Raw genomic sequence first — 25,584 nt, 5'->3', positions numbered from 1 at the left:
GTTGGTTTGAGACGTTTTACCATTCATCCAAGCAGCTTCTTCTATCTGAGCAAGTTGTTTAGGGGAATCTGAGTAAGTAGTCGTTGGAATGTACCAACTTCTAAAAACTGAAGGGTAGGTGATTCTGTAGTCTGCCACTTTTCTTGCTGTTTTCATATTCTCACACCAATTTCAGGGTTTCTTCCACAAAATGCATGACAATGTATCAATAAAAGATTCTGAAGAAGCTGCTTGGATGAGCAGTGAAACATCTCAAACCCAACAGAAAATAAGTCCGGTTGCCATAACTTAGTTTTCAGACAATTCTACCTAGATGAATGAGAATATTCATCGGTATATTGCTATACACTTTAGGGAAGAAACCCTGAGGTTAGGTTGGAATATGAAAAGACAGTAATAAAAATAGCAGATTACAGGAATCACCTAAGCTCCAATTTTTAAAAGTTGGTACATTCTAACGGCTCTCTGCCTACTCAGTTTCCCCTAATCAACTTGCCCAGACTGAAGAAGCTACTTGAATGAGTGGTGAAACGTCTCAAACCAACAAGAAAATAATTCCAGTTGCCATGACTCAACTTCCAGGCACTGAAATATTATTTATGTGACCGTTTCCTAAAGAAATAAACCTGGGGGGGGGGGGGCGGTATGGAAACAAAAATAGAACTGTTTAGTAGTAAGTAATTCTATTAGTATGGTTTTTACAGCATAGGAGCAGTTGCAGGATATATATCCATGCAAAGATTGTGAGTTTCTTTCCAAAAATAATCTTAACAATTAAAAAAATGCTAAAGGAGAGATACTTAACAGTAGCTGCAAGAAACTCTTGCCCAAAGAACTGGCTTGTCAAGAATAGGAATTCAGAATGAGATTAGTGCTTGACAGGAACTTGCAATGCCTGCCCTATGGAATGATTTTGTCCCAGAAATCCACGGCGTCCCCACATATTGATACTTATTTAATGGGGACACTGCTCAACTTCCAAACTGACTATAGGCAATTCACAAATTGTAACACATAGTGCTAGCCTGGAAGTCTCTAAAAACTAGGCCTTGTTCTCTCAGATCTTGTTAGGGATAAAGTGCTGTTGGGGCCCTTAGTTGATATGCAGCTTGGGAGTCTTTTGTATTTCTATTGTAAGCTGTTCTTTGAAAACTGTTCAAAGTGGTTCTGGAGTCAAGTGCAGGGAGGGAGAAAAAGAGAAGGAGAAAAAGAGAAATGGTTAAAATATAATCTATACTGGGAATAGTTTTAGGTAGAACCTAATAATTTTTTCAAGTTATTCTGCCCAGCTTTTCATTTTTTCAAATTTATTTCTTTCCATTTACATGTCAATTTAGAATGTTTACATCCAAATGATTGTGTGAGAAGGGAACTGTTGCTATTGTCGCCAAGAATTTCACACTCACCCAGTACACGTCCTTGTCAGTGGTGGGTTGCCAATATTTTTACTACCAGTTTGGGGATGCTCCCAGGTGCAATCAAAACACTTCTGCATATGTGCAGAAGTGTCCAGGCGGGTGAGCAGAGCCTCCTGCCACTGCTACTGCCGGTTCGACCAAACTGGGAGCAACCCATCTCTGTTCCTCGTTTATGTTTAATCATTATTTTTATTCAGGAAAATGTATCACAAAAATAGAGATTTCTAGATTATGTATTTTGGGGCAGGAAATATTGACTTTAATAACTTTATTAAATACGAATCAAATCTCCCATTCTTGGATAATGCAAAAATGCCATATGATGGCAGAGATTTATGAAATATACATTTATTTTTTCTGAAAATATTTACACTTTGCTTTCTACTAATATTGTAACTTGCTATTTGTGATAATTGATTGAAAGATTGGTGAGATTAACAATAAGTTACAAATAGACACATGTAACATTAAAAAACATTGCTTGCATATCTTCAGAATGTAAATGCTGGCAATTCTCTGAAAAAAAAGTTGGCATTTTACATGATATAAATATAAATGGCGACAAATATACCTATGCCAGGATAATATTGCAACATTAACTGTTGATAAAGACAGACTATCCAATGAATTTTCCCCAGAAATTTGTTTTCTGCTAATCTGACACCCTGCCCCCCCCACCTGAAATAGTCCCACTTTCGGCGAAGACATACCAAAATAAAGTGTGCCTGTTTGCATAGTGTTACAGGTAAGTTGTATAGACCAATTCTTAAGCAGACCAGCGTTTTAACTCCTGCAGTACCAACCCAATGTCACTCCAAGCTCTCGGCTTCTGGGAAGCGATGGTGAAAACGACCCCCGAATCTAGTCAGCAGGGGGAGCTCCGAGGTTCTGGCTGCCCTGTCTTCTCTGAGCTGCCGAGAGAGAGCCGTGGTAGGGAGAGAGAAAGGAAGGGGTTAAGCAAACCGAGGATGGTGGAGGAGCCTCGCTGCCTCTTTAGGGAGAGCCACCCGCTGTTCGTTTCCCCTCGCAGCCCCCTCAGCCGTCGCGCTGCAACCGAGGCCCGCGCAGCGGTGCCGACGCTCAGCGCGAAGGTGACAATGCGGCCTCTCCAGCGGAAGCGGCAGCGGCAGCCTCCGGAGTGGGAAAGGGGCATCACGGTGGGCCACGCGGAGGAAGCCAGCTTCTGATGCGTTCTCTTCACACCTCCTCCTCCTACCTCCTCTTGGGCAGCGGCTCCGACGGTCCCCTCCCTCCCCGCCTCCTCTTCCTTTCCTGGCGGCAGCGGCCGCGGTTGCCACGGCAGGGGAAAAATGAGTAGGGCGGCGGCGGCGGCACTTCTCCTCTGCCTACTGGGCTGCAACGTGTGGAAGGCGGTGACCAAAACCTTGGCGGCGCCCGATGCGGCTCAAGGTCGGTGAGGACGGGAGGCAAGTGGGGCAGGGGCCGCGGACACGCTTTTGTGTGGGGCGGCGGTGAAGCGCAGCCTCCCCCTTTGGGCAGGGTCTCCGAGAATGGAGAGTATTGTGCGGGGATACAGGAGGGGCTGTAGCGGCTGGCTGCAAGGAACAAAACCGATCCGAGCCACCTTCGGTTCTTGCCCGGAAAGGGGGCGGCGCCCGCTATTGCCATCAGCGCCGCCGAGAGAAACTGTCGAAGCGGCGCCGGCGGAGCGCCTGGCTAAGGAGCAGCCTGGGGGCTTTTGTTACCGGAGTTGGGCTTTGTGCTTGCGAAACCTTTTTCCGCTTTGTTGCTCTGGGGCTCTTTCCCCGCCCCCTGCCCGCACAGGGGCTTCATTTTCACCCTTGGTTGGCTTTCTGTGCCAAAGTGTTGGATTCTTTCCCTCTAGCAGCAGACGAGCCGCGATGCTACGGCGATTGGCATTGCCTTCATCCTCCCTCCCTCCTCAATTGTTTCCTCTTGAAAAATTCACCTTTCCCTGATGTGTGCAGTGCGGGAGTGATTTCAGCACGCTAATGCATTACAATTAAGAGAAAGGCAGGCATATTGGTGGTGAGTTCTAGATAGGAAAATAAACTAAGTATTTGTTAGATTTTGTGTTCAGTACTATATTTGGGGTAAGAGGCCATTTCTGGAAAAAATGCTTTTCCATAACCTGGTTGTATCCAGATGTGTTGAACTACAAATCTCGTGAGCCACACATGGAGCCGTGACTGGGTATTGTAGTATAACCCATCATCGGAATACAGATTTGGACAAGGTTGCTCTGTCAAATGTTCTTGTGTCTCAATCTTTATGGATCTGAGTTGGCAATGGGATGTACTAAAATAGCCCCTGGAAAGTTTTTTTGCTTTCTCCGAAATCTGTTGGGAAACAGGGTTTGGAGCTCCTCAACCTGCAATCTTCAATGATGCCTTTTTGTAGGTATACAAAGAAAAATACAAAACCAGTGTGTGACATGCTAGAAATGCCTGCTAAAACTGCTTATTTTTCAAATTGGCAAAGATTACTGTGAGGACTCTCATATCTCTATGTGTTAGTCTAAAACAAAAATCCAGTCCTTGTATATAATCTTATGTAATAAAAAAACTTGGTGAACCAAAAGCTACAGAGGATGTGGATTTTGCTACAATAAAATAGGAAATTAGCATTTTGGTTAATTCACTTGATAAAAGTCATTATTTTCTAAATACAAACTGTTCCACTATTAACAATAAAATGCTCCTAATAATTGTTCTGTGACAATGTTGGAAATGGCCAAGATACTTAAATCACCTGGTTCACTTCAGTCCTTGTATTCAAATCTGAATGAAGGCCCTGCCCATGGTTCTACTTTACATTGTGGTGGCTCTACCAGGGCTTTCTCAATGGCTGGTTCCATCACCTTTCTTTAGAAGATGCATCTTCATCACTCAGTCATCTATAAGATAATAATTACCAGTTATTTTAGATTGCCTTTCAGTTGATTTTTTCCCCCAAATTAACTTTTTAAAACATAGATACAATCAGTAAAGACAGTTGGTTTTATTTATGGTTCTTTATTTACTGAATGCTGCTGTGGATATAATAGGAAGAAGATAAGTGTAGAAATTAAATAATTTTTCTCAATTGCAATTCTTATCTTAAATTTTGAGTAAAGTTAACTGTCCTCTTTGCCTGCCTCCTATTTCTTGCTGTATATTTTAGAAAGAAATCTCTTCCAAACTATTTTATCTATTGAGGATTATATTGTTAAAGCAAACATTTTTTTCTCAGTGACAACTTATTATCTGTTAAATGATGAAATATCAACAAATTAATTGAAATCAAATTTTTATTGGTTTTTTATTTTTGTAGAAAAATGCTTTTACTCTCATGCCCATACTTGTAGCCCATATATGATTATGGGCACCACATTTTCAGAAGATACAGTGGCCCGACAAGCTATTTTGTCAGAATAAAGTGAAGGAGCCTGAATTTTCAGTCTGGAGAAAAGAAAACTAAGGGGAGATACACTATCAGTGTTCAGATACATAAAAAGGTGCTATAGGGAAGGCATTCGGGAGCTAGACTTCATTGCCATGGAAACTAGGACCAGAAATAATGGGTATATATTGCAACTACCAATATTTCCGTTAAATAAAACTAAAAATTTCTTGATGGTTATAACAGTAGAAACGTCTTCCCTACAGGGTATATGATATGTCAATTTCCTGAGGGTTTTTATTAGGAAGATGCTTGACAAGCATTGTAACTGTTTTTTCTGCACATTGCAGAGGTTGGAATAGATGCCCTTCATACTTACCTTCTGTGATTCCACCAGTGCAAGATAATAAAGTTCTTCAGATAATATGGATTGACAATGAATCACAGAAGAGTCCTGCCCCTGCTAGGTTTTAGAGAGAAAATATGCAAGCAAAGGTCATTAACCTTTAACTGACCTCATTGTGCCTCAAAAAAAGAGGAATGACAATAGTTGCTATTACCATTTCTAAACCATTGTTCTAAATCTCTTTGGTTATATAATTAGTTTGAGTATCTGAGGGACTATGCTTTTGGGATAGTAGTAGATGTTGTGGGATGTGACTGGAAGATATTATTAGCATAACACTCCCCTATGATTTGTAAGTTTCCTAAAGCATTGGATTAGCCACTGCAGAAAAAGAATATTAGATGAGACCTAACACACTGACCTAGTAACACAATTCTTATTGTTTATAATAAACTACTTTTTTCCCTTGTCATATCTTAAACAATATTTATTCTCTTAGTTTGAACTTTCCAGTTTTCAGTTCTTGAACTTTCAGTTGTCTTTAATGTAGCTATTTCCATACAAAGCAGCAATAAATGTGAAGAGAATTCTTTCTCTATTAGATAAATTCTTCTAGATAAATTCCTAACACATTAGTTAAATCATTTCTATATTTTTTATTGCCTATGTCTTCTTAGACTTTTATTCTCAATAAAGTTTCTTGGAAAAGGGAACAGATTGCAGCTACTATAAAATAGTTTGATTTATAAATCAAGGAGAGTTTTAAAGGAGGATAGAGCTTTGTCCATATACCTGTATTATTCATCTATTGTATTGAGGTCTGTCTCTCTCTCTCTTTGAAAAGTTGACCTCTTTTCTGCTTTCAGCTATGTCACTCTTGAATGAGCAGCAGACATTGATTTATGCTAACTAAAGCAGTAAAAATTTTCTCAGTAGTTGAAAATACAGACATACTCCACAAATACCCAATCTAATGGATATTTTTTGTTTATTTTTCCTCCACATAAGTGAATGCAAACATCAAAATAATTTAATAGCCTTGATGGGTGATTGGGGATGATGGAAACATTGAGGACACTACATTTTAGAAAGGTTGTTCTATAGGAAAAATCATTTAAGATGACAAAAGGGTGAGTATTGATCAAAGTCAAGCTTCTGTTAGTTGTTAAAATTCATTCCTTTGTTAAAAATAAATCGTTCATTTCTTACATTAGTATTATAACTTATTTAATTAAATTTCAGGAGGAGAGACAGCAAACACTGAAATACTAGGAAGATCAGAACTTCTGTCCCAAAAATGCTTTAAGCTACTGATATGCAGAAGTTCCTGCCTTTTTTTGTTTGCCATTAGAGTTGGGATGTCTAGATTTCTCATAGTGTTGTGGCGGTTTGATTGATTATGTGCCATCAAGTCATTTTCAACTCCTAGCAACCATGTAGATAGACCACATAATGTTTGGGCTAAAACTCCCAAAATTCTCAGCCTTGTCCATGTCTTTGATATAATTGTGTCTATTTTTAATATGTCCTTCCAAAACTATTAAGCATTACCTCCAGCTACCATAATATACCTAATTCTGAAATAGACCAATGGCTTGACAACATGGTAAATTATGTAAGAGATGCAGTAAGGGTCATTTGTAGAGGGAGTAAAAAATAATCCAATATGGGGCCTTCAGTTGTGTGATTGAATGTAAAGGTCCACTTTAAAAAAAGTGTGTGTGTGTGTGTGTGTGTGTGTGTGTGTGTGTGTGTGTGTGTGTGTGTGTGTGTTTCATCTGCATGATATGCCATGCAAATAAAAGAGAGAAAGAGGTTTTGATTGCGTGTCTTGAGAAACATCTTGGTTTTTTTAACTTCTCTACTGCAGTAACCCTTGGGAGAGATATTTTTATTCTATTTTATTGATAGCTGATTGGTCCATAATGAGCTTACAAAGAAAATAAAGCAAAATGCATTTTTGAGGGAGCTATTTCAGGATTCGGGTATTATAGAATGAAAAGTGGTGGGAACTATTGAAGGGTTATGTGCCATTTAACTTTGCTTTGTTCTAATTCCTGTTCTTTCAAGAATAATAGAGGATGTTTCCTATTATCTGCATGGAAGTATAGTTCAAATGCCAATTTCTGTCCATCATCTCAGTCAGAAGCTTATTCTAGGCTAATATTACAAAGAAATGTTATAGTGCTTTTAAATAAAAAATGAAATTGACTTCACACACACACACACACACACACACATATTTAAAGTCACAACCCCTGGTATGCCCCAATTATGGGAGGAAGCTAACTGCTTCCATTCTCTGTCAATCGGCTCGTCACAAGAGTCCATCACGACAGAAACCCAATATTTTTACTGTTGCCTTTGTTATATTTGTGTTTTTTGTTTTTATTTGTGCTGATAAATAAATAAAGGGAGACTAGTATAGATCTATTTCAAGCTATTTAGCTCTCATCAGCTAGCCATACCCTTTCGGTTCGAATCCCAGTAAGGGTATGGCTAGCTGATGAGAGCTAAATAGCTTGAAATAGATCAATACTAGTCTCCCTTTATTTATTTATCAGCACAAATAAAAACAAAAAACAAACAAACACACACACACACACACACACACACTTCTTTTGTCTGTGCTTTAGCTATACTAATTTAAACTAAATGGCAAATTGTTCCACATAGAAGAACAGATTACTGGATAAGTAGTCCCAACTGAATGCACTCTCTAGGAGTTAGTTCAATTTCCAGAATTCTCATCAATGACTAGGTGGTTGGAGAACCCTGGAAATTGGTTCGTACATTGGGAGGACATACAGATTGGATGAAGCTATGCAGAACTATGTAAAAAAAATCTGATATAGAGAACAATCATTGAAATTTCAACTGCTGTCTAAAATTCTTTTTCAGACATAAGCATACTATTTTCATGAGAATGACTCCTGGTTTCTTAATGGTGTCAATACTTCTTAAAACAGGATTCTTCTAAATAACTCATCCTGAACAGATCTTGAAATAAAGAATATTTTTCAGATGTTTAAATGATATGGCAAAGAAGTATAACTTGTTAAAAAGGGGGAAAGTGATTGGGCTTTTGTAAGCCCCCAGGTGTAAAACTAAGCAATTTTGGCTTTGTAAATAATAAATACAATATTTTTGTATTTATATGAAAGAATGTGCCTTTTGGAAAATGCCACTTATTATACAGTGTTTGATTTTTTAAAAATAAAATTATTAAAATGTGTGCTTAGATTGTAATACAAGGTCATAAATTAAAAGCAAAGAAAATTATTAAGGTAATTTCAGCTATACCTAACTAAATATATTTCTGTATATGCAATATTTTAAGACAAAATATGCATTGGCTGGGCAAATGCATAATAGCTGCAAACTAAAAGTATGCATAATTTAAAATTTGGTTTACCGTATCAAGTTTTCCTTTTTTTAATCTAATCCTTAATTCTTAAGTTTCCTGAATCTTTCTGGAGTAATGTTAATTGTTCATTGGAAGGGGGAATATATATGCTACATATCAAATGCAGATAAACTGTTGCTATAAGCATATAGTATAAGGCAGTGATGGTGAACCTTTTTTGGCTCTCATGCCAAAAGGGGAGTGCAGGGGGGATCACAAGTGGATGTGCCACACCCATAATGCAATGTGCAACCCCCAGCACGCATGCGCGCATGACCAGCAACCCCCTCATTTTTTGCATGCTTTTTTCATCCTCCCCAGGCTCCAGAGGCTTTATAGAAGCGAAAACAGCCTCTCCCCCCCCTACAAGCATACCGGAAGTCACGGGTGGTGGTGGTAACCTCAGTAAAATCCTAAAAGAACAAGTCTACAGATCATGCTGGAATTCTTTGAAGTTTTCTGGAAACTATCCACTATAACAGGGGTGTCAAACTCAATTTCATTGAGGGCTGCATCAAGGTTGTATTTGACCATGGGGGGATGGGATGGGCATGGACAACTTGACATCATTCATGTTGGGGGCGCCTATGGAAGCCTGAGCACTCTGCTGGTGAAAACAGGCTCGCTATCTCCGTTTTCAGCTGCGGCTTCCTGCAACTCTCTGCCAGCAAAAAGGGAACTTAGGAGGGCAGTTTTCACTGGCAGAGGCACTGAGGGCTGGTTCTTTGCTGTTTTCAGGGCGGCCCCATGTGCCAGTTCTAAGCAGCTAATGGGCCTTGAGTCTGACACTCCTGCGCTATAACACTACAGAGAAATCTCCAACCACACAAACTAATACACTAGTTCTTTGTAATTCAACATGTCTCTAGTTCATAATTCAACATTGGCAAATAAAGTTTTTTTTAATGAAGAAGTTTAATAATCTTGCTAACTGGATATCACTTAGATTTATTTGATTATTACAATTAGTGTGGATATTGTTTGTTCGGCTACTACTTCGGCTACACACTGGCAATGTCTCCTCGAATGATGATGAAATGTTTGCAACCAAACTGCCAAGCTCAGAGCTCAGATGAACAACCCAACTACCAACCAGAGCTACTTACTATATATTCAAATATATTTCAGATCTCAACACTATTAGTTTTAACTTTGTCTGTGAATAGAATGTCACTATAGATATTAAACCAAAGTATGGCCTATATGTCATTTGAGTATATTTCACATCATTTCTAACTATGGTCCATGTTAGATTGGGCTGTTAGAGATCAATATGTAGGACAGGTATTATTCCTTTTCTATGATCTAAGGAAGTAATCTAAATCAATAATTATATTTTGAGATGTGTTCACAGATATAATATTTGGGCTAGTTAATTTAATAAGACTTCAAACTGGAAAGATTTAGACCACAAGCCACATTCCAGGTTTGAAACACATAAGAACTTCCATTCAATCATTATTATTTCAGTATATTACAGGATGAAATAATAACATTGACAAACAAGTAATAATAGAGAGATGTCTTTTGAAAGGTTTGGCCTATTTAAATTACCTTAAAGAAAAGAAGCTTAAACCACTTAATAAAAATAGTACAATGTTCTAATCACAAAGCAAGTTTTTCCCCCAAAATAGTCATTTCAAATATTACTAAACAAGGCAATTACGACTATCTGTACATTTTAGATCCCCAATCTTTCTCACTGATGGCCCAGCAGAGGTGAGAAGAGGGAATGACAGGCAGGTATACACAAATTTGTACAGCTCTTTTATGTGAGCATTTGGTGAGCACAAGCAGTCACCGCTTATGCGAGGGAACTTAGTGCGTAATCACAAGTGGATGCCACTCATGCAAGGGGGGCTTCACACATGTGTATGTGCTCACCAGCCCTTGCACGACCCCGTTCCAAACAGGCCATGGCTCAGTAGTGGACCACAGTCCAGGGATTGGGAACCCATGTTTTAGATTATCTACATTGGAGACTAACACTAGTAGGGATATTATTGGGCTGAATAAAAGCTATTTTATGTAAATGAAAATTGCTTTGATAAATAATGCAAAAGGTGCAGTCTCTAAATAACATTCCTTGCTTTAGTGATATCCAGATGAGGTAACTGAAATCCTTATTGGAAGCTTCTGGCTTCAGTTTATGGAGGTTGTACTCAAGTGCATCTGGAGGGCATCTTGTTGGAGACAACTGTTTTGAAAGGATCATAAAATTGTTTTGATGATCAAATGGTAGATTGAGGATAATGTTTAGGTATGTGTTGCAGTGACCGATGATGACACAAGATTTTACCTATGCATATTAATTGCATCTATCTATCTATCTATCTATCTATCTATCTATCTATCTATCTATCTATCTACACATACACATATACATATACATATATACTTACCATAATCATTCTGAAATAAATCTCTTTTTTTACCATTAATCCTTAAGTAGATAAAATAAAATCTTGAAGCATGGAAATCTTGCAGGTGTGCTTTAATACTTCTGCAGATTCTCTTCTGCCTCTCAAAAACTATTGTTTTTAGGTTTTCTAATAACATCGTATTCTGAAATCTGTTCCAATTAAGGTTTTAATAGGTTGAATTACAGGCAAGCTTGGAGATCTCTCCAATTTACCAGAAATTCCTTTTTAAAGACACATTCATCCTAATATAGGCTGCATGTATTTTCAAGTTTCTTTTTCATCTTTACCTCTAATAATAGTATTTAAATAGTATTTAAAATAGCATCAATGGAATAGAAACTCCAATATCAGCCATGAGATGGCATCCACTGGTTACGGGGAACAAGTACAGTATTAGGCAGCCACTTTTTAACTTATAGTATTTGCCAGTTTTATAAAAAGACATTTACATTCAGTAAATGCCACAACTACAAAACATCTTGCACTGTCATAACAACCATTTTTCCATTGATTTTAGGATATGAAAGCTAGTTGGGCATCCCTAAATACCACTGCGTAGTAAATTAAAACTGGAGAATATCAGGCATCACAATGATGCCATCAACCTTACCACTAAAGTAAGGTACAAATATTTAAATTACGTTTTTTTTTGTCACAGGCACCAAGACACCTGTTCTAGACCTTTGGCAAAAGTAGGAAATAACAGCAGTTTGTGCCTGTTGCCATTTCTCCTGTGCAATACTTGGAAAATCCAAGCATAGGTTCAACTTCTGTGTCTGTCCAGTCACTGAGTTATTTTAGCGTCTTCAGCCACGCCTCTTAAACTTGACTGCCTTCAGTTTCTCAACTCAATCAAGCCCATTAGGTGTGACTTTGACTCTCTCTTCAGTCACTGAGCAGAAAAAGAAATTGACTTTCAACTTGGATTTTTCTAAGCAGCAGCAACTGAGCTGTATTTCCAACACTACTAATAACCTCTCAGATGTCAAATTGCTTCAAGCCAGCAAGGAATAATATCAACTTGCTTCGGAGACCTGCTTCAGCTGCCATGTGGCTGGCAGAGCGCTCCGCATCAGACTCCGACTCCAGAGAGAGTGAAGACAGTGATTCGTCATAGTAAGAGTAATTGTCGGGCGCTGCTGAATGGATCACTGCAGAGAGGGCTCGGCAACGCGGCTGCAGCTTTTCCCCTCATCGGATAGGCTAGAGCCTTCATTTTTTGCACCCGCTGCCATCTTGCATGGCCTCCATTTTAGCTACTGGCGGGCTGCACACTTCTCCCTCACTCGCAGCTAGCAGCGATGCGGCTTCAAAGGGCCTTTAGAAGGAGGCTTGGTTTTATGCCTGGAGTCCTCCAGACTGAACTGTAGCCCTCATGTCTTCAATTGCACCTAGAGCCTCAGTCCTGCCTGTTAGCCCTCACACCTTGCTCCTTCACACCGGTCAGCACATGGCACAGCCGCCATTTTACTGATCTTGTGCAGCCGCCTCAACCCTTTGTCATCAGTGCTTTAGCTTCCAAGCCTCTACCTTGTTACCAATTCCAGATCCAGCTCCAGAGCCATTGAGCGAGGCTGCCTGGATACTTGCCTCTATCCAGGGGCCTTCCTGTCCGAGTACTCGGTCACACCACATTGAGGCTGAGGCTGACTACCACCTAGGGAGCCTGCTTGTCATTGGTGTTTAAGAGGTGGTGAGTGGGGCGATCCTGGTCAGCAACCTCCTTTTTATTACTATTAATTATGGCTGACTTTCTTTCTATACAAGAGAACCTGTGCATCATTTGTCCAGATAGGATCATACACATACTGGACCCATTGTTCATTCCTAAAGTGAACACTCGCTTTCACAGGTTTCAAGAAGTCATCTTGCCTGAGTTTTATCCCAACCCCAGCTATCCAACTGAGAAACAGTGGCATAAATTGGATTCGCCACTACATGAAGAGGACGAACTGAATCATTATTTGTTTCCTTTCAGCCCGCCGCTAGGGGCAAGAAAGTTTCCCCTTCTACTATCAGCAGGTGATTGCAGGCCTGTATAGCGCTGGCCTATGAACACCAATCCAAACAAGTACCAGACCAGGTTATGGCTCATTCCACTCACAGCGCAGCTACTACAGCCACCTTGGCTACTCAAGCATCAGTGGAGGAGATTTGTAAGACTGTTACTTGTGCCTCTCCATCACCGTTCATCAAGAATTATAAGCTGGACTTGTTTGCCTCGGCTGAGGTGTCGTTTGGGCGGAGGGTCCTACAGACGATTCATGAAGCAGACAGACTATGCAATTTCCCATCTGTAGGACATTAAGCTTGGGTATATCCCATGCTGGGATTCTCCAAGCAGCTCACAGGAGAAAGACTGTTGTCTTACTCTGTGCGCTGCGAGAAAATCAAATCCCACCCAAGTGTCCAGGCCCACATCAGAAAATGCAGCTGGTTGTCATAAGTCGTCTTATGGTCTACATCTTCATTGAAAAACTGAAGGCAGTCAAGCCTAGGAGACGTGGCTAAAGACTCTAAAATAACTCAGTCACCGGGCAGACAAACAGAATCCATGCTTGGATTCTCCCACACTGCACAGAGAACTACCATTCAAGTAAGACAAAGGTCTTTCTGTACACAAACAGTGTGAAAAAATAAAGCTGACTTTTTAAAAATGTTTGATTTCATTTGCTTTTGAGTACTGACTTTAAAGTTTGCACTCCTGCTGTTAAATGACAATTTAAATTAGAGCTGTAAGGCACAGGCAAGCAAGTATTGAATTCTCTTCAAATTTATTTTATTCATTTTCATTTTCAATTTAGTACATTCACTTATATACTGGATATTTGCAATAATAATAATATAATAGTAAGAAGAAAAAAAAAACACCCCCCAACCTAAACACAACTCATACACCCCTTCTTCTCCCCTCCAACTTTCCTTTCTCCCTCCAACAATCACCCCTCCTACTTCCCTTTCCCCTCCTATTTTCCTTTCTCACCTCCTACCCCTCTCATCCTCCTTACATTCCCCTCTTCCTCCCTTCTTACTTCTCCCTCTTCCTTCCCTCTATTTCTCACTATGGTGCGTTTCTCTCTTCCTTGATCTATTCGATTACACTAAAATGAAAAAAAAAGAAAGGAAAAAAGAAAAAAGAAACGAGAAAAATAAAAAGAAAATATAAGAATCAACAGTATACAAGTGTATTCTTCTTATTCTATATATTGAAATCTTCACCCACCCACCCACCCCCAATGAACCCCCCTCCCTAACCCCCTTCGACTTCCCAGGTCCCACACCCGGCACAGTTCAATACTCTTCACCTTCAAAATATCTTATTAACAATAATGATAAAAATAAAATAAAAAGAACACTCCAAAAAAGAAAAAAAAGAAAAAAGAAAAAAAAAACCCGAAAAAGTAAATAAATTAAAAAAAAATTTTTTTATTTTAAAAATCTTTTGCATTATGCTCAGCCTCCCATCATTCTTAAAATTTAATCAGTGTGAATCATTCCATTTTTATTTTGTCCTCGTCCCTTACTTCTTTGATATTTACCCCCATCTTCCTGTAGATTCTCCAAAAAAACCTTTCTTAACCTTATATTCAAATATGAGTTTATACGAAAATCAATTTATCTTCAAATACAGAGCAATCTAGTCATACTTTTGCTACTCATCTTCCTACCCTTCATTTCACGTCTCCATTCCACCCAGGCCGAAATTGCATAAGATTAGGATCTTGCTCTTCACTTTAAAATCCTGAGCTTTTTATGTTATACTTCAAGCATGTAAATCCGTAAAATGTGCACCCAAAATCCATACCAGTTCATTCAATCCCAAGATCCCTTCATCAATATCCCGTTCCACCCTTTCTGCCACACTCTTCCCCCCTCCATTCCTCCCAAGCCACAATTCATGCGCAGTTTGGATTAAGATTAAAGTAAATCTTATAAAAGTCCCGTATAATGTCTGTCTGGAATAAGCAATAAGCGATTCCTCATCAGTGCACAGCTTTACCATTTACCAAACAGAAATAATCAGTCCAAAAGCTTAGAAAGTATTTTAAAAACATCGCTGGGTCTATATTCTTTACTCTTCTGCCCTTCGGAAAGAGAAGGCTACCCTCTCCCTTGTAACCACATGTCCCACTGCTTTGAAAATATGACTGAATCCTCAGTTTCCGCTCTTCTGTCTCTCCAATAGGGGGAGAACAACTCCCTCCTTCTTGTAACCAAGTAACTTGCTGCTTGTCTTTCCTTCGCCTTGTCCTTCCGCGTTTCCGGATGAGTCAGGAAGCCCCACCTTCAGAGTTTTATAATAAAAATCCCAGGCTTCCGAAACAGAATTGATACGAAATCTTTGATTTTCAAATGTAACTGTGATTCCAACTGGAGCCTCCCACCTATACTTTATTTGACGATTCCTGAGTTCTTGGGTTAAAAAAGTATAGCCTTTCCTTGCTTGCAGCATCCGGAGCAGAATTTCTTTAAAAACAAATCATGGCCGTCGATTCGGAGCCTGCTATTGTAAAACTTTTGTGAGATCGCATCTCTGGATTCTTTTGTGAAAAAGTATATAATTATGTCTCTTGGAAGCTGTCGTTGCACTGCTGTATGCGAATTTTGGCGATAGATTTTTCGAATATTCCAATCAAAATTGAGTCCCGGACCTCCCACCTCTTGGGTGAAAGCTTCTACAAAAGTCTGTTTCAGGTTTTCTCCTTTCTTTTCAGGCAGTCCTCTGACTCTTATTGCAGACGCCTTTCTGTTATAATTTATCATTGTAATTTGTGTTTGAGTGTCAATAATCTCTTGTTGTAAGGCTTGAATATTAGAAGTCCATTTAAAATTAGCCCCCTCCAAAGTTTCCAATTTAGTCTCCATTTCTTCAATATAATCTGTCAAAGTAGACATGGGTTCAAACATATCCGCATTTATTTGGGCAATTTTGGTCTGTATTTTATCGCATAAATCCAGCACAAATTCTTTGATTTCTTTTTTAAAGTCATTAATTATTTGAAAGAAAAGCTCCTGTGTCAAAGAATCTCCAGTAGGTGGCGTAGGAGACAAAGGCAGCGATTTACTAACAAATTCTTTGAGCACAATCGGGGAGGATTTTTTTGCCTGTTTAGACCTGGGAGGCATTATAGATAAAATCTGAGAATAAACAGATAAACAGTGTCTTCAGCTGGTCAGTTCTCAATAAATTATTTGTAGATTTTGCTTGTTAATGAGTAGCAGTCTCCGGGGAAATAAAGCCAATTAATTACGCCATCAATCACCAACACAGTAAAAACGCCATTTTGTATCCCAATTGCGCAGAGAAGTTTAAAGGAAAAACAAGGCTGGTGTTTAGATAGTTATATAAAAAACATCACAGGAGTAAGACCCGCTCGTATTATCTTAAAAACAATTTATCATTGTCCTGAGTGCGGGAGTCGGCTGTCTAGGGCTGCAAAAAGGCAGCTGCGAAGAACTGGCTGGAGATAAGAGCTCAGTTACGCTAGATCTCTTCTTCGTTCACAGCCCAAAAAAAAGAAAAAAGGGCTGTAAACTACGAATAAATCCTAACACCTGAGCTTCTGCCTGTCCCTTTCTGCCAGAAAGGGATGATATCTATTGATCTTAATTAGATATACAGACCAGAACTCTAAGAGGGGCTCGGTTGAGCTCCTCGGCGACAGGCTCCTCCCACAGGAAGTCCGGACCCACTTCGCAAGCAAGTATTGAATTGTAATGTTTAAAATGAGAGAATGAGGACAGTAAATGAGAAATAATTCTATGAATAAAATATATTATATATTTAATTTTAAATAAATAAAATTTCATATTTCTCATGGGCATACCCATTTTTGAAAAATACTGCCAGCTTGCCACTCAAAAGCCAGATATAGGAAGTCATTTTAGGAGTAGATAGCATATATTACATATGTACTTATTGCACTTTGGGGGCAAACCTTAAAATAATCTAATTACAGTTTCACAAATACTTCATAAAAATTAGCCCTAAAAATGTGGTCCATTTTGCAACAGCATTCACTGAGTTCCTGAAATGATAGGTATAATTGATTTGGTTCAAGTGTACAGACTTACTATTTATTTAGCCTTATTATGAGTATCAGAGAAATACTGTATTTTTTGGTCTACAAGATACACTTCCCCCAAAAAAGTGGGTGGAAATGTCTGTGTGTCTTTTAGAGCAAATATTGCTGAAACCCTCCCCACCCTCCGGCCTCTGCCTCCTTGAAGCAAACAGCCTGGTAGGCTTCAGCACAGTTTGATTTAACACAAGCAGGTAATTGGCAGTTGGATCGGCCTCCTGGAATACCATTGATCAGCTGTTCCAGTTTGTGGGGATCATCACCACTGCCTCCACGTGCTCCATTTTTGGCCTCTGCGTGTCCTGCTTTCAGCCCATTCCAGGCGGTGGGGATCGCTGCCGCCGTTGACCACCACCACCATTCAGTTATGATCAGCAGGGGCTCTCCCCGCCACCTGGAATGGGCCAAAAACAGGACACACATAGACTGAAAATGGGACACGCAAAGGCCAAAAATGGGGCACACAATGCTGCTGATTGGCAGCGGCAGCAATGGGCCTGGAACAGCTGATTGGCATTATTCCAGGAGGTCAGTCCAACCACCAGTCAGCTGCTCATGCTAAATCATGTTGTGCTGAAGTTGACCAGGCTGTTTGCTATTCATTGCAAGGAGGCAAATTGCTGGGAGGCAGAGGTAGATTTTTTTTCTTATTTTCCTCCCCAAAAACTAGGTGCGTCTATGGTTCAGAGCATCTTATAGTGTGAAAAATATGGTAAATGGTATTTAAAGAACATTCTCTTTCTGTTGTAAATCTGGAGCAACATAATAGTAAATGGGAGAACTGGGTTTTATCTACTTTCTTGTCAAATATAGCTTCAATCCATACTGCAAGCAGTAGGCAGAAACATTTGCTTACAGGTATACAAAACATTGTAATTAGCAATGTGCAAAATCCATCATTCCAGGAGAAACTTTTTGGGCAATTCCATAAAACACTCTTTCTGCAGGTCATCTAACTTGGACAGTCTGTGGGTGTTTATGATGAAGGCTTTCACCAAGAGGTAATCATGCAAAATGATGCAGAATGTTCCATCTCTAGAAGATAACATTTTATATAACCATAATTGTAATGTGCATAATAAATAATTGTAATGGAATATTTTTCATTATCAATATAATAATATAATTGTTAGTGTGTATACTATTATAATATAAACATGTATATATGTTTGTGGGAGTGTGTGCATTTAAGTCTAGCTTATGTAAATATTGAATCTATTCAATTAGGAGGGATTTAAAAAGGTTTTTTTAAAGTATTCTGAATAAATGATACAAACGATGCTTAATAATGTCCCAACTACAGAAATAAGATCAAAAGTACTGTGAGATGCAATTTTGCTTCACTCTATTCAAGGATGGGGTTTTCTTTTTATGCATGGAATGAAATATGCCCCTCTATTTTCTTCTATCAGTCATCTTTTTCTTGGTTTTCTAAGTTTATTATGCATTGCATGCAAAACTATTAATCATTTTCTGTCTAGAATTTGGCTTGTATCTTTAATATAAATGTATTTACAATTGGTCCTCGAATTACAGTAGTTCACTTAGTGATGGTTCAAAGTTACAACACTGTCCAAAACTACTTATTACACAATCCCAAAGTTATGAATGTTGCAGCACCACAGCAGTGGTTTACCCTTATGACTGAAGGCATGAAACACTGCAACATTCTCCCTGCCAATTTCACACACACACACAGGACCTAACAGGCATTGGCTCTGCTGTGCTGGCCCACTGGCTCCTTACCACCCCATTACAATAACTCACTTACTTTTTGAAGATCAAGAGTTCCAGAACAAGCTGACTGCTCCTTCTTTCTCCTCCAGAAAGCTATCTCCTCTCTAGCTTCTCTGGTGCACGGTTTGCACAGCAGCACAGTTCCTTTGCCTGCTCCCAGCGCTCTAAAAGCTAAGAGGTGAGAGTCGACACAGAGTGAAACGAGCACACCCTGCTCAGCTTGGCTAACTCACCAAGGTAGTCTGCACAGTACACCTGATCAGTTTTTAAAGCACTGGTTAGCCTTGGTGAGTCTGAAGGAGTGTGAGATCGTACCCCAAAAGCTACTGTCCTTTTTGCAAAAAGCTTTTAGAGGGTGGAGGCCTGAAAGAGTGCAAGATTGCACCCCCAAAGACTTCTCCGCACCAAAATTTTTTGAAAAAAGAGGAAGACTTCAGGGACGCGATCTTGTTCTGCTTCAGGCCTCTATCCCTTTGCAAAACTTTTGGCATGGAGGACAGAAGCCTGAAGGAGATAGATCTCAAAGTGTGTTCTGATTCTATAAAAAAATATTTTGTGGAAGAAACTGGCTAACTTAATATGGAACTCGGAACTCAGACTCTTATTCTTGGTCAAGGCCTTTTACTCAAACATTCATGCGAAAGTCCTTGTAAATGATTTTCTTACTAAGAGTATACCTTCCCCAAATGGTGTTAGAGAACTGTGTCCTAGCCCTAATGTTTATAATGTTCATGTCAATGATATTCCAGTATTCCTGTATTCTACCAAATATCCATGGCAAATTTATAATATTATATTCCCTGGAACTCTTTATTGTTTCCTTTCATGTCCAAATTCCATGTTAAAACAGAGGATAAACCAGCATTTTCTTGGCTAGTTGATGTGAACAGCTTTATTTGAGGGTTAGCAGAATCAGAATAGAGCTGGAAGGCACCTCGGAGGTCAATCTTAGTCCTCCTTTTCTCTATAATGGCCATACCCAATTCCTGCAACCGTTCTTCATATGTTTTTGTCTCCAGACCCTTTATCGTTTTAGTTTCTCTTTGCACTTTTCCCAAAATCTCAACATCTTTTTTCCAACCAACCGAGCTGAGTACAGTATTCCGGGTATGGTTTTACTAAGAATTTATAAAACTGTACATAAAACTTCATATGATTTTGATTCTATGCCTCTGTTTATACAACCAAGGATTGTATTAGCTTTTTTGGCTGCTGTCAGAAACTGCTGGCTATGTATAAGTTATCATCCACTAAGATTCCAAGGTCCCTTTCACAGTTACTGTTTTTTAGCCAAGTTTCGCCTAATCTATAATTGTACCTTTGGTTTTTCCTGACTAGGTGTAAAACCTTTCTTTTCCTCACATTAAATTTCATGTTGTTGGATAGGGCCCATTGTTCAAATCTGTCAAAACCTTTTTGGATCCTGAGCTTGTCTTCTGGGATGTTGGGTATTCCTGCCAGCTTAGCATCACCTGCAAATTTTATTGAATTCCCCTTCTATTCCCTCATCTAAGTCATTTATGAAGATATTGAAGAGTAGTGAGCCTAGGACACAGCTTTACATGTTATAGCTAATAATCCCCTCAGATCAAGTTTTTTTAAGTAATACCTGCTTGATAGAAGTGTCCTTGGAGTTATATTCTACAACTTTTATATTCTACAATTAAACTTTGAAGTAGAAGGACTCTGATTTTCAAGATGAGTTATTAATGAGCTAACATTTTCTGTGTGAAACACACATACACAAAATGGGAAGATCTCAAACATGCTCAAAAAAACCCCTTCATTTCGAACAGCATTTTGACACTAGTAGGATGTTTGAATGAAGAAAAGAATATCTTTAGAGTTTCCCCAAGATAGGAATCATTCAATGTTTTGCAAATCAACCTATTATATTTCACAATATACCTGCCTGAGGGAGAGAGGATAGAACTTGCTTTGCATGCTCTTCTGGATCTCTTAGCTTATTCCTCACTGTCTTTTTAGGTTCCAAATTAGGATCTACATTCCACCACTATTGTTTGTATCACAATTTTCTCTGTATGAGGTTGTTTTAATTGATTCAGCAATGATACTTGGATGACTGTGTTTAAATTTATTATGCCCATTTTGTTGTTAACTGTGGTCAGCAGCACAAAATGTAACAATACTCTTTGTAGGCGATATCTTCATTGGCAATAAGTAAGTAGTCCTCATTCCTTTGTTGCATAAGCCTTGCAGCAGCTCAATACATAACTGTGATCTAAGAAGAAGAAGCTTCTTCACGGCTAGAAACAGAAAGATTTAAATGTTGGGAGCTCTTTATCTCAAATTGTAGATCTCATTTTAGAAAGTCATGTTGAGGTTGAGGTTGAGGTTTGTTTTATTTATATGCCACCCTATTCCCAAAAGGGACTCAGGGGGGCGAACAACTCAAGCGGGAAAGGGAACACACAAATACAAGACAAGCATTTAAGATAGCCAACAACCACACCTGTCGAGAGGGGAAGGGAGCTCATCAACCCCAGGCCTGCCAACACAGCCAGGTTTTAACGGCTTTTCGGAAGGCCAGGAGAGAGGTGAGGGTCCGAATCTCCGTGGGGAGTTCGTTCCAAAGGGCCGGAGCTGCAACAGAGAAGGCCCTCTCCTGGGTCGTAGCCAGATGGCATTGGCTGGTAGACGGAACCCGGAGGAGGCCAACCCTGTGCGATCTAATGGGCCTTTGGGAGGTAATTGGCAGCAGGTGGTCTCTCAAGTACCCAGGTCCAATACCATGAAGGGCTTTATAAGTGATAACTATCACCTTGAAGCGTATCCGGAGACCGATTGGAAGCCAGTGCAGCTCGCGGAGGATAGGTGTAACGTGGGTGTATCGAGGTACATCCACAATCGCTCGCGCGGCTGCATTCTGGACAAGTTGAAGTCTCCGAATGCTCTTCAAGGGCTGCCCCATGTAGAGCGCATTGCAGTAGTCCAGTCTTGAGGTCACGAGGGCATGAGTGACTGTTGCGAGTGGCTCCCGGTTCAGGTAGGGATGCAACTGGTGCACCAGGCAAACCTGGGCAAATGCCCCCCTGGTCACAGCCGACAAGTGATGTTCTAAAGTCAGCTGTGGGTCCCGGAGGACTCCCAAGTTGCGAGCCCTGTCTGAGGGGTGTAAAATTTCACCCCCCAGCCTGAGTGATGGAATACTAACCAAATTTTTGGGAGGGAAACACAACAGCCACTCGGTCTTGTCTGGATTGAGCACAAGCTTGTTAACCCCCATCCAGACCCTGACAGCCTCCAGGCACTGGCACATCACATCGACCGCTTCACTGAGTTGGCACGGGGCGGACAGATACAACTGAGTATCGTCTGCGTATTGATGGTATTTTATTCCGTGCCGTCGAATGATCTCACCCAGTGGCTTCATGTAGATGTTAAACAGGAGGGGGGACAGGACCGAACCTTGAGGAACCCCATATTTCAGGGGCCTAGGGGTTGACCTCTGCCCCCCCGACCAACACTGACTGCGACCTGTCCGAGAGGTAGGAGGAGAACCACCAAAAAACGGTGTCTCCCACCCCCACCTCTCGCAACCGTCGCAGAAGGATACCATGGTCGATGGTATCGAAGGCTGCTGAGAGGTCAAGGAGCACTAGGATGGAGGGATGACCTCCATCCCTGGCTCTCCAGAGATCATCAGTCAGTGCGACCAAAGCGGTTTCCGTGCTGTAGCAAGGCCTGAATCCAGACTGAAAGGAGTCCAGAGACTCCTGTTTGAGAGACTTATCAGGTTAGGAAAGGTTTGGTTACCTATGGAAGTGACTGTTTACTTTTTAGGTATTTGTCAACCTTAAGCTGTTTAGTAGGCTTGAGTGAAGTCTAAGAAGCAGAATGTGAGGCTGCCTCTTCTTCCTACTCCCCATGGCAGAGATGATAAATTACTGGTCTCCAATAGAAATTGGAAAAGTACAGATCTACAGCAAAAAGAGAATGAAAGACGTGGAAATAATGATGAAATAAACAGCTAATTAAAAAGAGACTTTAACAGGAGCCCTTAACAGTAGATGCTATCTCAATGTCATTTGGAGGGCATTATTTCAGAATAAATATAAACAGAAATTTGCCCTTATCTTTCAGGATGTTTTTTTTTTCAACTTTCCTATCTTTCCTACAGTTCTAGGATTTTCTGATAAGTCTTCCAATTGAATGTTAGATAGATCTAATCTTAATCATTCTTTAAAGATCAGTCATTGTTACTACGATGATGCCAGCTACATAGGCTGGCAACTTCAGACTAGCCTCTCTGTCTTCATAGGATTGTTGTGAGGCACAATGGAATTGCTTTAACTACCTGGGCAGCTACAAATTGGAGAAATGTCTAATTTATGACCAGTTTTTTAACTTGCAAAATTATGTAAACACTAAAAAAATGACTTTCAACCAGTCCTCAGACCTGAATCATCTTCACATTGTCCTCACAGTGTTCCCACAGTTACATTATCAAAGTTTGCATGCTTGTCAATCAACATGTACAGTGGTTGCAGCATCCCAGCTGGGTTCACGTGATCGCCATTTGCTATCTTTTCAGGGGGCTTCTGATAAGCAAAGTCACTGCAGACTTAAGTTGGATTTGTTTAATAACTGCAGGATTTGCTTAACAACCAAGGCAAAAGTCATTAAGTCAGTTATGATTCACCTAACAACTGCTTTACTTAGCTATGGAGGTTCTAGTCCTAATTGGAGTTGTAAGTTGATTAATTACTTACCTATTTTTGATTTATTCAAGTTTATATTCAATAAACTTGGCTAGTTTATTGTTTTCTCTTGGCTAGTTTTCAATTACAATGCTCTCTTCATTTAATTTGCGACCTATGCTCTAGAGCTCACATCAATTTAATACCACTTTCTATGAATTGTAATAATTAGTACTTATTACTAAAGAACTTTTTTTCTTTTTCTCTTGATTCTCTGGTTTGCATATCTGTTTCATTTATGTTCAGGCTTCAGTTCATTTCCTGAAAGTTTTCAGCCAATTGTACAAATTCTTCACACTGAAGGTTCTCAGTGAGCCACATTTGCCTTTGTCCACGTCAACATTTCTTATTCATTATTAATGCATAAACCTCACTTTTGATTGGTCTATTGTTAAAGGAAATGAGATACATTTTTTACATTCGATTTGGGAACGATATTACTTATTTGTAGTTTCCCTTAATGATTATAATAGAAAAGAAATTAGAGTAGTCCCCAGTTAATGACAAGAATTGGGATCAGGAATTCTTTTGATAAGTGATAGCAATAGCACTTAGACTGATATGCAGGTTGACCGTGCTTTACAGCCCTCTTTAAGCAGTTTACAGAGTCCGCATATTGCCCCCAACTATCTGGGTCTTCATTTTACCAACCTCAGAAGGAGAGAAGGCTGAGTCAACCTTGAGCTGGTGAGAATCAAATTGCCGAACTGCAGGCAGCCGGCAATCAATAGAAGTAGCCTGCAGTACTGCATCCTAATGACAGTGCCACCATGTTGATGTTGATGTGACAATATTGACTTACAATTGCTGTTCCAACAGTTCCAGTTGCAACTTTTAAGCAAATCTTGCATGGTTCTTAAATAAGACATCACACAATTATCATTTGTGACCGAACTCTACCTGGCTTCCACATTGATTTTTCTTATTGGAAAGTGAAGATCACAAAATGGGAATCACTATAACTATAATTTATATGCTAAACAAAGACTTGTATGTTAGATTTATAGATTTCATAGACTGTTGTAATTTCAAAGTAGTTGCCAAGTTTCTTTCTTGTGATCACAAAATGGCAGGGATACTGTGGCAACCACAATTTTGAGAACTGGTTTTAAGTCTTGTTGAATTTCATTGTAACTTCAAACAAAAGTGAATGAATGGTTGTTAACTGAGGACTACCTCATATATCAGATTCTGGACTATGAAATTTGTGGATCTAATAAATAAATGTTTATTTGGTACACAAATTACAAGCATTTTACATATATACATATATACATATATACATATATACATACATACATATATATATATATATATATATATATATATATATATATATATACACACACACACACACACACACACACACATACATACATATACACATACATACATATATACATACATATACATATATGTATAGGTTACACTAGAAGATTTTCCCATTATATTGGAAAATCTGAAATGGTTAATATCTAGTACACAAAAAATGGAAAGCTTTCAAGCATTAAAGGTAGTAATTAAGACTTTAAGTTTGTTACAATACTTAGAGATTTCCTTTTTTACAATTGGACCCATTTCTTTTTTTGCTTACAATTAAAATAGTACATTTTACATTGAGAACAAGCATAAAACAAAAACATGAAGTCAATCATGCTAGGAGTGATGAGTGGTAAATTGAGAAAGACCTGTACCTACTGAATGGACACTATAAAGTTGTATAGTCCCCAACCTTTCAGCTCCGTGGACTGGAAGCGGTAGTGAGGGAGAGGGGATAGTTTTGCTTGCCAATCTAATGCGTGCACATGTGCAGATAGAGCTTTGCGCACTCACTTGGCACTTGCATGGCCCAGTTCCCAATGGCCTGGGATCAGTAGCTGGCCTTGAACCAAGGGTTAGGGAGCCCTGCTAGAAAGGATGATATCGGGATGACCATGGCAGATCTAAAGAAAGTGTAAAGAGATGTGAGACAGGAAGGCATGGAGAGTACTTAATCCAAAGAGTGACTGATGGTTGGCCATGACTGAATGGCTGTCGTCTATGACTTATTGAAGATTTCTTCCAAATTTAACAGAAAAGTGTTGCAT

At 39.5% G+C, this 25,584-nt stretch overlaps 1 protein-coding gene across 2 annotated transcripts in view; it reads left to right on the top strand.

Moving 5' to 3' along the window:
• The first annotated feature begins 2,408 nt into the window (after positions 1 to 2,408).
• LOC116523043 (protein FAM171A1-like) overlaps positions 2,409 to 25,584 on the top strand; it is a 112,718-nt gene continuing 89,542 nt past the window's right edge. For both annotated transcript variants that reach the window (XM_032238203.1, XM_032238202.1), the window contains exon 1: positions 2,409 to 2,828. In XM_032238203.1, coding sequence (XP_032094094.1) covers positions 2,729 to 2,828 — 100 coding nt within the window. In that variant the 5' untranslated portion in view covers positions 2,409 to 2,728. The remainder of the gene's footprint in view (positions 2,829 to 25,584) is intronic.

Source organism: Thamnophis elegans, chromosome Z (assembly GCF_009769535.1).
Source record: "Thamnophis elegans isolate rThaEle1 chromosome Z, rThaEle1.pri, whole genome shotgun sequence".
NCBI classification, from domain to species: Eukaryota; Metazoa; Chordata; class Lepidosauria; order Squamata; family Colubridae; genus Thamnophis; species Thamnophis elegans.
This window is presented reverse-complemented; position numbering and strand designations above follow the sequence as displayed.